At 37.3% G+C, this 12,419-nt stretch overlaps 1 protein-coding gene across 1 annotated transcript in view; it reads right to left on the bottom strand.

Annotated features, from left to right (window-relative positions):
- tmem8b (transmembrane protein 8B) overlaps positions 1 to 12,419 on the bottom strand; it is a 653,793-nt gene that overhangs the window by 45,907 nt on the left and 595,467 nt on the right. Inside the window, exons 8-9 of the mRNA XM_028805536.2 lie at positions 10,735 to 10,858; positions 828 to 970 (exon numbers count right to left, since the gene is read on the bottom strand). Coding sequence (XP_028661369.1) covers positions 828 to 970; positions 10,735 to 10,858 — 267 coding nt within the window. The remainder of the gene's footprint in view (positions 1 to 827; positions 971 to 10,734; positions 10,859 to 12,419) is intronic.

Below are 12,419 nucleotides of genomic sequence, written 5' to 3'. Positions count from 1 at the left end.
CAAAGGTCGTTATTGACCAGAGAGGCATGACCTGGTCCTTCGGACGATTGCTGATACCGTTTGCTGTACCCTCAATATTTGCAGAAAAACAAGGCTGGATAAGGATACCATCTGTTTTGTTAAAGAGTACGGAAGGCCAACAATAGAACATCATAAAGTAACTGGGTTAGTTTTCACTGTGCAGGACTGGAAGCTAAAGGCAGATCTGGGAAAACAGCTTCAGTTTCTTCCCCATATGAGACTACATTTCAGCCTGATAATGTTTTGTGCTCTGACTACGCTTGAGTTTACCATGCTATGGGAAGAATGCAGAGGAGGCCTATAAACAGAAAAGAGCAAAATATGAAGGTCTGAAAAACAGCTGCCAAGAAAGAGTCTGGAGAGCCAAATGTTGGCCCATTGAGGTCGGATGTCATGTCAAGCCAGTCAATCTGCCAGTCATTCACTGCACTTGAAATCAAAAAAGAAGAACAACCATTTCTACCATGACAGACCTAGCTGATTAAGCATAAAGATGGCTATGGCTAAAGAAGGTAGGTCCATGGGTTGCTGCTAGGGCACAGGTTGTGGTTTTATTAATGCTGGTTGGACGCCTGGGCAAGGGTGTGTGATGTTTGAAAGACCTGAAACACCAGATGACCCCAGGTAACATCACTGATGATGTACCCTAGCTTAGCATCATGTAGATGTTTCTCTGAAAATATACAGGATAATGACTGAACTAGCCATTTACATACTCTAAAAAGGTTCTCTCGGTTTCAAAATATAATTAAAAACAGATTTAAGAACAATAACTACCGAAGTATGCAACGTGAATCTTTCCTTACCTGCTTTGCACTCACAAGCTGCATACAGGAAGTTATTGGTGCGAAGGAGTTTGCACTGTCCATATGTACCACAGTCATTGATGCAGGGTGTAAGATAAGACCTCAGGTACACTTCAGCTGTTACATTAGTGCATACACCGAACCTAAAACAAAAAAAACAAAAAAACAAAATGCAATTTGAAATGGGACAGTCTCCCAAGAACTTGATAAATCCCAAAATTATCTGTTTCATTTTAATATGACAACAGAGGAATTTACTTTACATACAAAGTACACCAGTTCGTGCCAATTCTGTATCCATGTTTGTTTTAACGATGAAGTGCTAAAAGCCTCAGCGCTGCAATGTATTTTTGAAAGCAGAAAAAATCTATTTTAATTTTGGAGTCAAATTGCTAGAGTGTGAAGGTGTGTTAATGTGATTATGTCAAACTGTTTGCACTGACTTAGGAAAAAAAAATATAGCTGTATATATGTCTTGTTAACAAACTATTGCATATATGGAAAGAGGAGAAAAACCAAAGGTGTAATAATAGGAATAAGAAATTAAAGGATGAGTAATGATTAAAACAACAATAATTCAAAGTACTTATTAACATTATTCATCCTAACTGGACTTAATGATGTTAATGATCTGCTGTTATGTCCACAAATTTATTTCTACAAATACTACAAATGTATTTTTACCAGTATTTCTCATTTTTTGGTTGTGTTCAGCAAGGATGAAACAAGCAAAATTATTTAAGCTTCCTTGACGTTTACCCTGAGCCTCTCTTGGTCTGAAAACTCAATGTAAAAGCAGTTAAGCCTTAAGGACTCTTTGGTTAAGTTGTTTTGTATTCTATGCTTTTGCCACTCTGTGGTAACTCATCAATATTCATGAGTGGAGTTGCATCCTTCAACCAAAACACAAAATGCTATGTAAATGAATACCTGTAAAGGCAGTTTTAAAACAAACTGAAAATAAGCCACAGTTGAATTAAGCGATAGTGCTGACAATACAAATTGGTCATCAGAAATTGACACAGATAGTGAAACTGATCAATAGGACACTGTATGACCGAACCGCTACGATATAGCTGATGACTTCATTCACATAGGGCTTTTTCCGTTGTGGCTCCAAGGCTCTGGAATTCACTGCCGATCCACATTAGACAGGCCTCCTCACTGCCCATTTTTAAGTCTGCTCTTAAGACTTACATTTTTAGTTTGGCGTTTGATCCTGTGTGAGCAGTTGATTTTACTCTGTTTTAACTCTGTTTAGTTGTGTTTACTATGTTTTAATTAGTTTCATTTATTGTATTTTATTTATTATTTTGTTTTTGTTTAAAATTTATTTTAGCCTATGTTCAGCACTTTGGTCAGCGGCTGTTGAATGTAAAGTGCTTTATAAATAAAGTTGACTTGACTTGACTTGACTTGACATAAAGCTGCAATGGGGTGCAGTACCTACATGGCAAAAAGGGAAAATGATTCCAATCCAAATGGATAAACAAGGAAGATATTAGCCCCCTAAGCACTGTTCACAATGGAGCATCTGCCAATGTTTGTGTCAGTGGAAATATGGAAGTCGCTAAGCCTAAAATAACACAATGGGCAGCATCAATGCACACCAGGCACTGACATTTTACCCTCATCTGCAAGCAACAGAAATAAAATTTATAAGAAAAGACTGTAGTACTAGGGTGTTGTACCGTGTTAGCCATTATGAATGTAGTGAAAAGTCAAGCAAAATGACACCTTTTATTGGCTAACTAAAAAGATTACAATATGCAAGCTTTTGAGGCAACTCAGGCCCCTTCTTCAGGCAAGAAGGGAGTGTTGTGTTGGTGAAAGATGAAACAAACGCACTTCTACTGTCCAGATTGCAATGTTGGGCTGGGTGTTGGTGACTGATTCCAAGCATATCACACGAAGGACACATGCTAAATTTGCATCAGTAGACATTAGACACTTATTTATGTTGACATTTTCCCGTTGAAAAAAAATTATACATAATGCTAAGGAGGCTACAAGAATGATAGGGAGAAGAGACAGAGACAAAGCATCAAAGCCATATTCGAAGGCTGAGATATCAAAATAATCTGCTGCTAACTGCAAAGAGAACTTAGAAGTAAATAAATGAAGCCCTGAAGTCTTTTATCTGGGAAATAACCAAACAAAATTAATCAATCACACATGTGCTCTTTTAAAAAGTTTAAGCAATCTCAGATACCAGGAAGTTCCTGCAGCTGACCTTTTCAATTGTCATCATACCTAATAATACTATTGTAACAGACAAAATGACAACATCCATGAATAAAACAAACTGATAATGAAATGGCTCAAAAATAATTTAGCTACTGTAAATCATTTTTTTACAAAACATAATATTCAAATTGAAATCTACATACCTAAAAACCTCGAAGAATATGAAAAAAAATTAAAAAAAACAGAACAGTAAGGTCAGGGAAAAATTAAAAATGAAACCACTTCATAACAGTTTGACTGTGTTGTTTCCAGTTTTACATGTGTCCTGTGGTTTTTGATGAGCTTTTATTTTTTTATTTCACTCCTTGATATTAGTACCCTAAATTATTGTCCTATTAAATGCTCAGGCTAATCCCTGTGTTTTAATAATTTTAGAATTTCTGAATGTTGACTTATTATTTGATCCCAAATGAGGAGCTTTATACACACAGTTCCTTGGAAAAGTATTTAGACTCTTAATTCTCTTATTTTACTGAATAAAAATCCTTTGCTGAAAATTTTTTTTAATCAAAATATGTTTTTTTCTTTAAATGTGAAATTGTTTTAAGTAAGAAAAGGGAAACTTAGGAATTAAGGCAAGGACATATGCTGTTTATATAACTCCCACTCTCCGACATGTTGTAAGTAAGATGTAAGATACCTTTAGTGTCACTGTACAATACAATGAAATATCGTTTGGAACTTGACTATAAATGCCTTATTAAAGATATATAAGAATAGACATTAAATAACAAGAAGCACAAATTTAAAAGTTCACATTAAAATTAGGAGAAGCACAGTTACTATTAACAGTTCCAAATATACACAGAGGAAAAGTAAAGATAAATATGTTGTACAAGTAAAGGCAAATATGTTAGCATAAATAGATAAATAATAAATGAACTCACAGTGAGGATTACAGTCAGTGTAATGATCATGAGTTCCACATGGTCCATGTATAAGTGTGTGACTATGTGTGGTGGATGCAGAATTTTAGGTCAGTTCAATTAGTCTTGGTTCTGTATAGGAAGGAGCAGTGCGTTTAATAGGCTGATTGCTTTGGGGTAAAAGCTGTTCTTCAGCCTGGTAGTGCAGGCATGCAGGGCTCTGAAGTACCTGCCAGAGGGCAGAGGACTAAAAATGCTGTGGTCGGGTAGGGGATGTGGGTTGGATCTTTAAAAATGTTCTTTGCTTTACTTCTGCAGTAGGTAGTGAAGATATCCTCTAGTGATGGTAGCTAAGTGCCAGTAATTCTCTCAGCCATTTTGATGATATTCTGGAGGACCTTCTTGTTGTCAAAGGTGCACCCAGAGTACGAAGTAATTATGTAAGTAGAGGCATAGGTTTTCTTGTGTCACCCAGTTACCTGCTATCAATATTCCTTTAAATTTTAAACAGAACTCTTTTGGACTCCTATGTTGTTGTTTGTTGTCAGAGTCAGTTCAACAGCACTCCAAAATGTCCTCAAGTGATGCAGCTGGCAAAATTTCCAGGCTATTTGATAGGTGTAATCTATTTATATGTATGCATACAACGTAAATATGCTGCAATAAGGAGATTTTGTTTTGTCAAAGCCAACCAGCTTCCCATAATTCATTTTGCTAACAAGTCAACAATGCAACAGATAACAGCACCTTTACAAGTAGCCAATCATTTGATATTGAGCTGGCTGGTAACGCAGCAACTAAAACTACTCTCATAGTTAAGCTTTGTCCAAATTCTAATGAGATGGGAGGTGGAGAAGCAACTTGCTTTGTTCCACATACAGTATTTCAGCAGGTAAGGAAACAAGGAGTCAGAGACTTCAGTGTAACAGTGCTCATGTTTTTCCAGCTTTCATTCTAAAGTCTGTAAATATTTTTTCCACAGCATATGACTTATGACTTAATTTACAGAGATTTAAGTATCTGACTAAAGTAAGACATTTCAGCAGTGTTAAAATCTTACCTCTGCTCTGCCATCCCATTGATATCAATTCAACAATATCTCAATTCTGAGAGACAAATTTGTCCTTTGGTTGTAAAAAGAAAATAGAGCAGCTAGAAAGGAATTACAACAATGCACTTCCAAAACTTTCCTTTACACAATATTGTACACTTTTACTTAGTTTACAAAGTCATCATCTGTTACCAACATCTGTTGGGCTAGTATGGGAAGAACAGCAAAAAGTCATTCTAATTTTGAAGCCGCAGGAAGTGAGCCAACTGTCTTTCATACTTAAATTCCTGAAGAAGTATTTAAATTAATCTTATAACCAGTAACGGCGCACTGCACGATAACATGCAGTGAAAACATTTGACTTGAGTATTAATAATTTTCATACTCTTTCTCTGTACGTTTAGCATTTGTTTGCTGAGAGGTTGATGTGCTTGCTGCTTCCTGAGCAGCTCTTTTCTCCACCCTAGTGGCCCGCTTCTTCTCTTCTTTCGTCTGCATCTTTTTGCATTAAAACTGATTAAGTCAATGTTTGTGATGCAATTACTTAGTATGTTTTCCTTAATTTTTCACTTAAGCTGGCATTTAAGTCTTCAATCTGCCTCAAGAATGATTTAAGATATGAAGACGTAGGGGAAGTGATGGTGAAGGTGGTAGGGAATGAGAATGGCGCCGATATGCATGTGCCGCACGGGCCGCCCTGCTGGCTGCTGCCAAGAGCTGATTCTACAATAAAATAAAATATAAATAAAAAGAGGAATAACCTTGAAGGTCAATCATCACCCGAAAGTGGATAGTACAGTGATCCCTCGCTATATCACGCTTCGACTTCCGTGGCTTCACTCTATCACGATTTTTTCTCATACACTACGCATGCGCTTTCTGAGAAACTAAGCCCCATGATGGCTCCTAAACGTGCTGCTTTTTCTAAGCCTTCTGACAATGAAACTAAGCGCCGGAGGAAGATGCTTACCATCCAGGACAAGGTGAAACTCTTGGATATGATCAAAGATGGCAATACCCTACAAAAGCCTCCTCACGCATATGAAAAGACAGCTCCAGCAACTGCCTATCAAGATGTTCTTCAGCTGCGCACCCAGACACACACTGCCTACTCCTAGTACTGCTTCAGCGGAAGAAGACAATGACGCACCTGCTGAAGATACCGCACCACCTGAAGACTCTCCTACTGAGGTCGTGCCTTCATAGGTTAGTGGTTGTGTGTAAGAACTGTGTGTGTGTAATTAAATGTACAATACAATAAATAATATGATATTTGTAACGTCTAATACGTCTTATTTTGTCTAATATATTGGGTAATACGAGTGTGATGGTGACTAAAGGGTGTTGTTTCATGTCTAGAGGGCTCTAAGAATGTTAAAAAACGTATTTAGAAGGTCGTAAACAGGTTTTCTATACTCTAACTGCGAAAATATTCAATTTATAAATAAAGAATCCTACTTCGCGAAAATTCATTTATCGCGGTAGAGTCTGGAACGGATTAACCGTGATAAACGAGGGTTCACTGTAGATGTCATGCAGTATATGTATACCAAATTTCAGGTCAATAGTTCAAATGGTTTGTGAGCTACAGGTGATTTAAAATCCTGGACAGACAAATGGACAGCCATGGTAGCGTATTATATATAAGATAAAAGCTGAAGATCAATCTGGGTACCTCATTTTTGTTGCCACATTTCAAAGATACACATCAGGGGTCTCATGTATAAACAGTGTGTATGCCCAAAAAATGTTGTGTACACCCGTTTCCATGCTCACATCGCAATGTATAAAAACTAAATTTAGCGTAAGGCCACACACATTATCACGCCAGCTCAAATCATTGTGTACGCAAGTTTTCGGCTCGGTTTTGCAAATTGCCAGCACCCAGCGTCAAAGCAGTGCTACTGTTCCTGTGTGGTTTCCCTTTATTTTTTAAGATTCATATCGCTGATGTGGCTTTACCAAATACACTGAAATTAACCTCATATCATTTTTTAGTTTAAGGCATTTGATTGTAAACAAGCTGTAACCATATAATTGTGCACGGAATGGCCAAACTATTCCAAATACCAGAGCTGCTTTAGCGTTGTTACTCTCAGTGCACAACCATCATAGTATTTTAACCCACTGTATCAGAGTGTGGAATCACAGCTATACAGCTGCTGATCGGAAAGGTCTACGACAGATTGTGTCAAGAGCGGAGAGAATTCTCGGGGTACAGCTTCTAGCACACACTGCCTTAGCCATGCACACAGTCTGTTTGAACTTCTCCCATTTGGCAAATGCTTCAGAGCCTTTTCTGCATGAACCTCACAGTTCAGAAAGTTTCATCCCAAGAGATACAAACGCATTCAGTCAGTCCATCAAGTGCTCCCGGTAGAACTGTTTGTACTTAAGTAAAATTACCTCACTGTAAACTTGCACTACAGTTGTCATATTGCACAACCTGAGCCACTTATACTTTCATATTTTACATTTTTCATTGTTTTTTATCTTATTATTGTTGTTGTTATTTTACCATTTTATAGGAAAATAAGTTTATTGAGGATTTGCATGTTGAATCTCATTGTACCATACAACAACAATAAAGGAATTCAAGTCAATTCAATATAAGAGACCTCATATTTACAGATGAGGACGACTGGCTTCTAAGTCGATTTAGATTTCCAAGCGCTATCTTCTTGGAGCTCTTGATATGCAGTAAAGTACATATATTACATTATGTAGAAAATTTAACTTCATTTAAATAATGTATACTGTTAAAAATTAAATGTGTGGACACGGTGGACAGTGGTAGTGATGAACTGGCACCCAGTTCAGGGATTGCTCCTGCCTCGACCTGTATGCTTACTGGGACTGGCGCAACCCTGGATGGATAGATGGATAAAATTATAAACATGTACTAGGAAGATATTTCAATGTTCCTTAAAGGTTTTGAAGAATTGGCATTCTAAGCTTACAGATGGCTTGACATTTATTAAAGAGCTGACGGTGTGGCGATTGGTTACTTGAAGAAAGAAAAAGAATGACAGAAATTGGTTAGTATGTTTGAAAGCGACAGTACTGCTGCATTAAATTATCTTTGAGGGTCGCGCACTGTGCCACCTTGCCCCAATGTTTAATACATGCTTCAGTTCCTATCATCATGAAAATGATATCAAGTATACATCTTGATACATCTTAAATTGTTCAGAGAGCTATAATACTATGAATGTAATGTATTCTGTGTTCTGTCAGCGTAAGAGAAAGCCTGTTTAAGAAACACGTAATGATTCACACACATAGAATACATACAGTAGTAGAACACACAGAATATGAAACATTTAAAGTGCTATTTTAGTTACAATGGGATTTGAGAATCTAGTAAAACGAATTTAAGATGAACTTTATGATGTTCTGCTTTAATGACAGAATAAACTTCGTGATTTAAGTGGAAATTTTGACCCTTTTTTTCCCCCCCAGTGTCCCTGTTTTTTTCTTTTCTCTGTCCCCTAATACGCTTGCATATGACACTCAGACAGTGGGCTACGATTCGCCTTTTCACGGCGACTTTGATATCTGACCACTTTTTTTATTTGGGGCACTGTGCGACTTTCTGAACTTGAACTTTTGAGTTTTCCGCCACTCTATGTCACTGGATCAACTTCCTTTTGTTGTTTATACCACTTCTTAAACCAACAAATAGTATGTTTGCTTTTGCCACGGTCTTTTCACAGAACGCTGAACTTAAGAGGCTATTTACTGTATATTGATTTACATATTCAAAGAGGAGTAATTCTGTGACGAGTTGGTGTGGGGCGGTAGGTGTGTGCACGTGCGTCACATTTCATACTGACCAGAATTTATGTAGTGGAAGAACATGGAAGTTGGCGTACACACAGATTTATGTATCTGGATGTTTTTTGTGAGTACACACATTTATGTTTTTTTCCATACGCCATGTTTTAGTGTGAATTCTATGAACGGCATTATACATGAGACCCCTGGTAATTCTAGAATCGTCCTGTGTGGGAGCAAACATTGGCTCGGCTTGTACTGGCACACTGTTTAGAGTCCACAATTAGTTCCTACCATACAAGCTGTGAGAATGTATTATGTTAGCTTATTTTTAAGCGCCACTAAATTCTAAAAAAATCTGGTTAAACCTAAATTTTAAACTTTTTGTTGTGTGTTTTTTGTTAGCTTCAGAAACTACTCTTTTCCATGAGGCCATAAAATGTCAAATCATGCACTAATAATTTCTGCTCTGTTATATTAAAATATTCCCAACAGAACCAAGTGCATTTAAATGATACTGTTACTGAATTACTTATTTATTAACTTACAAGAAAAATAATCCTTCACTTATAAGTAAATGTAAATAAAAACGTTGAAGTTATTTCCAGTAACAAATACTGAAGAAGATTGAACACTGAAATTACTCACAGAAATTGTATTAAGGCAGATTCAAGCAGAATATTGCACTCCAGTGTAAACCTAGAAATTGAATTGCCATCATCTGTTTAAGCTGTGAGAGGTAGTCCAAAAGGTGTATCACTTTAACAGTTCACAATGATTTTCTTTCTGAGAGGAAGGCAGGGGAATTTTATTATTGCATAATCTATATTTGTCTCCTTGGTGTGCACAGAATTTTCTTTATATGTATGTCATTTTATTCAAAGCAAACTATAGAATTTTTTCAGTTTTCAGATGAACAAAGTTTGAGGAAGATAAACCTCTCCATGTATAATCTTGAAGCTTTCCAGCAATTTCATTACTGTAAAGTATAATACAGGGTATAACTTTTTTCTATCATTTTTTTATCATCAATATTGTGTATATATTGTAACAAAGGCGCTATATTGCGCCCGACCCAACACAGAGGTACGTGTAAAATAAAACAAATATTTATTTTTCTTCACCTGTGGGGGCTTGTCTTCCTTGTGAACCTCACAGGCACAACACAGTCCCAAAACACAATTCACCAACACAACACTCCCTTCTTGTGGTGGCGGCGGCACCACCACCACCACCACCACCACCACTCCTCCTCCTCCTCCTCCCCCCATCAAGCTTCGTCCTCCTCCTCCCAACTCTGGCCACTGAGTGGTGGCCCACCCAGAAGTGCTCCAGGTGCTTGATCACATGTTTCCGATTGCACTTCCGGGTGGGGCCGAAGACTCGTCCAGCTGGGCTCAGAGACCAATACAGCACCCCCTGACGGCCACCCCAGATCCTAATAGGGCTGTGGAGAACTCCATCTCCCATGGAGCCCTGCGGGAAGCTGAGCCACCACTGTCAGCCAGGGAGGCTGCCACCAAGTGTCCCGGGGGAGGTATTGAGCAGCCCATGGTTGCTCCCCCAGAACATACGTCGAAGGGGCATCCCGGCCTGGCATGGGACCCAGCCGTCCGCCACAATATATAGTAACAATGATTTATATATATCATAGCACTCACCATGTATGTAAAAAACGGACTGATGGAATTTGGGCTTTAAATTTTGGCTTTAAAGGCATATTATTTGAGCTATTATGTCCCATTATATCATAATTATGGTACTTACTGTATGCAGACTTGGCTAAGAGGAACGTTATGCATTTTTCCAGCGGACTAGAAATCTAATTACCAGTTGAAAAAGCATAGCATTTTGAAACTGCACAGCTTTTGCATTTGCTGTGATGTAATTTTAAGATCAGTCCTAAGCCTCAAAATATATCTGACATGCAATGTTACTCTTCCTATAACTAAATGAGAAGTCTTACCCATGACCTGTTGCACAGAGAGAATGCAAACTGAGGTACCAAGTTCCAGTCTGTGGGTATGGAATCCTTAATTTGGTGACATTAGCTGAGGAATTAACAGTCAAGACAAATCCTGCTGATGACTCTGACATAGAAAAAAATAAATATTACAGTTATTTTGCTAAATTAAATAAAAGCACAATTAATCAAAATATTACAGCAAGGCATCTAAGGGACCATCAAAATGCTAATCAACATTAAAATACTGCATATTTTTAAATAGGCAAAAAGTGAACAAAAAATACATTATGTATAAATGTATTGCAATGTATTCATTTTAGATTATTACAATCTGTTTAAGTAATATCAATTTACCTTAAAAGTTTGTTCCAATTAATATCGTTCCTAAAAAAGTTGGTCCAAAGACATTGGAACTGTTAGGGCAGTATGATACGGTTTTAAAGGTTATATACTAACATGAAGATATTTTTATCTTATAATCTCAAACTCCCACATGCAGCAACTACACTAAAATAATCAAATTTGCATTTTATTTAACAATATCAAAGCCATAAGACTCCTTACTATGTAGTGTAGACATTTTAGGTGCATTGCTCTTACAGAATATGATAGCTTCACACCATGTTAGCCACTAAATTTAAATGATAGAATTCATTTTAGATACCTCCAGCACAATCAGTTTTGAAGCATTGTTTGCAAGTCTTGTTTAATAAGTCAGCATTTTTGTGTCCACCTTTAGAACATAAAACCGAAGCAAAATGCTTTAATAAGCTGTTACATGATTTTTTAACACCATGTTGTAGTAAATTTGTGGTTAGTTTTTTTATTTCGTCTGGAATTTTTCATAACACTTGCTTTGTCTTTAGCTGATTTTTGTTTTTTAACCTGTCCAAGTGATCTTACACAGCTCATGCTATACTGGATCTTAGGTGGCCAGTCTAATACTATTAGTGTTTCATTCACAGAGTTCTTCTAAGTTATTCGTGGTTTCAGGCCATTAATATACTGAAAGTTCAAGTTTTTACCAATTATTAGATTTTAGCATGACGTCTCACAAATTATTTTGACCACACCACCTCCACAGATGGCTTCAGGCCCCAGACTATAAAAAAATGGGCCTACGGACAGGCATCAATGTACTTCTGTCAAACATTTCTTCTGAAATACTGCATCTTTGTGAATCAAGAAACTCAAATTTGTATGAAACTAACCCTGTCCATCACAGGATACTGTTAACATTCAAACGCCCACAAGGCCAGTTTAGAGTAACCAAATAACCTGACACACACAAAACTGGAACATTCTCTGATGAACACACTGAAACTCCAACCTGGCACTGACTGGATCAGAATTCAGGCCTAGTCTCCTCAAGCAGTAATTAGAAATGCTATCCACTTTGTCACCCCAGCAAAGCATTTTTAGCAGTTAATTCAAATTTCTAAACAAACTATCTCATTAATATTATCTAAAATTTCTTAATAATCAGATGAAACACAGCATTCTCAAACATGCTTAATGCAATTCATGGATGTGGGAGCATGGAGCCTATCCCAGCAGTGCTGCGTGCAACTTAGGAAACATCTCAAGCAAGAGAGCATTTCCATCTCTGGGCCCAGGGCCAGTTCTACAATACAGGTAAACTACGTGGTCGCTTGGGTGGGGTCAAAGGTTATAGCCATTGATAT

This window comes from Erpetoichthys calabaricus, chromosome 7 (assembly GCF_900747795.2).
Source record: "Erpetoichthys calabaricus chromosome 7, fErpCal1.3, whole genome shotgun sequence".
Lineage (NCBI taxonomy): Eukaryota > Metazoa > Chordata > Cladistia > Polypteriformes > Polypteridae > Erpetoichthys > Erpetoichthys calabaricus.
The sequence above is the reverse complement of the archived record's forward strand: the minus strand, read 5'-3'. Positions and strand labels throughout refer to the sequence as shown.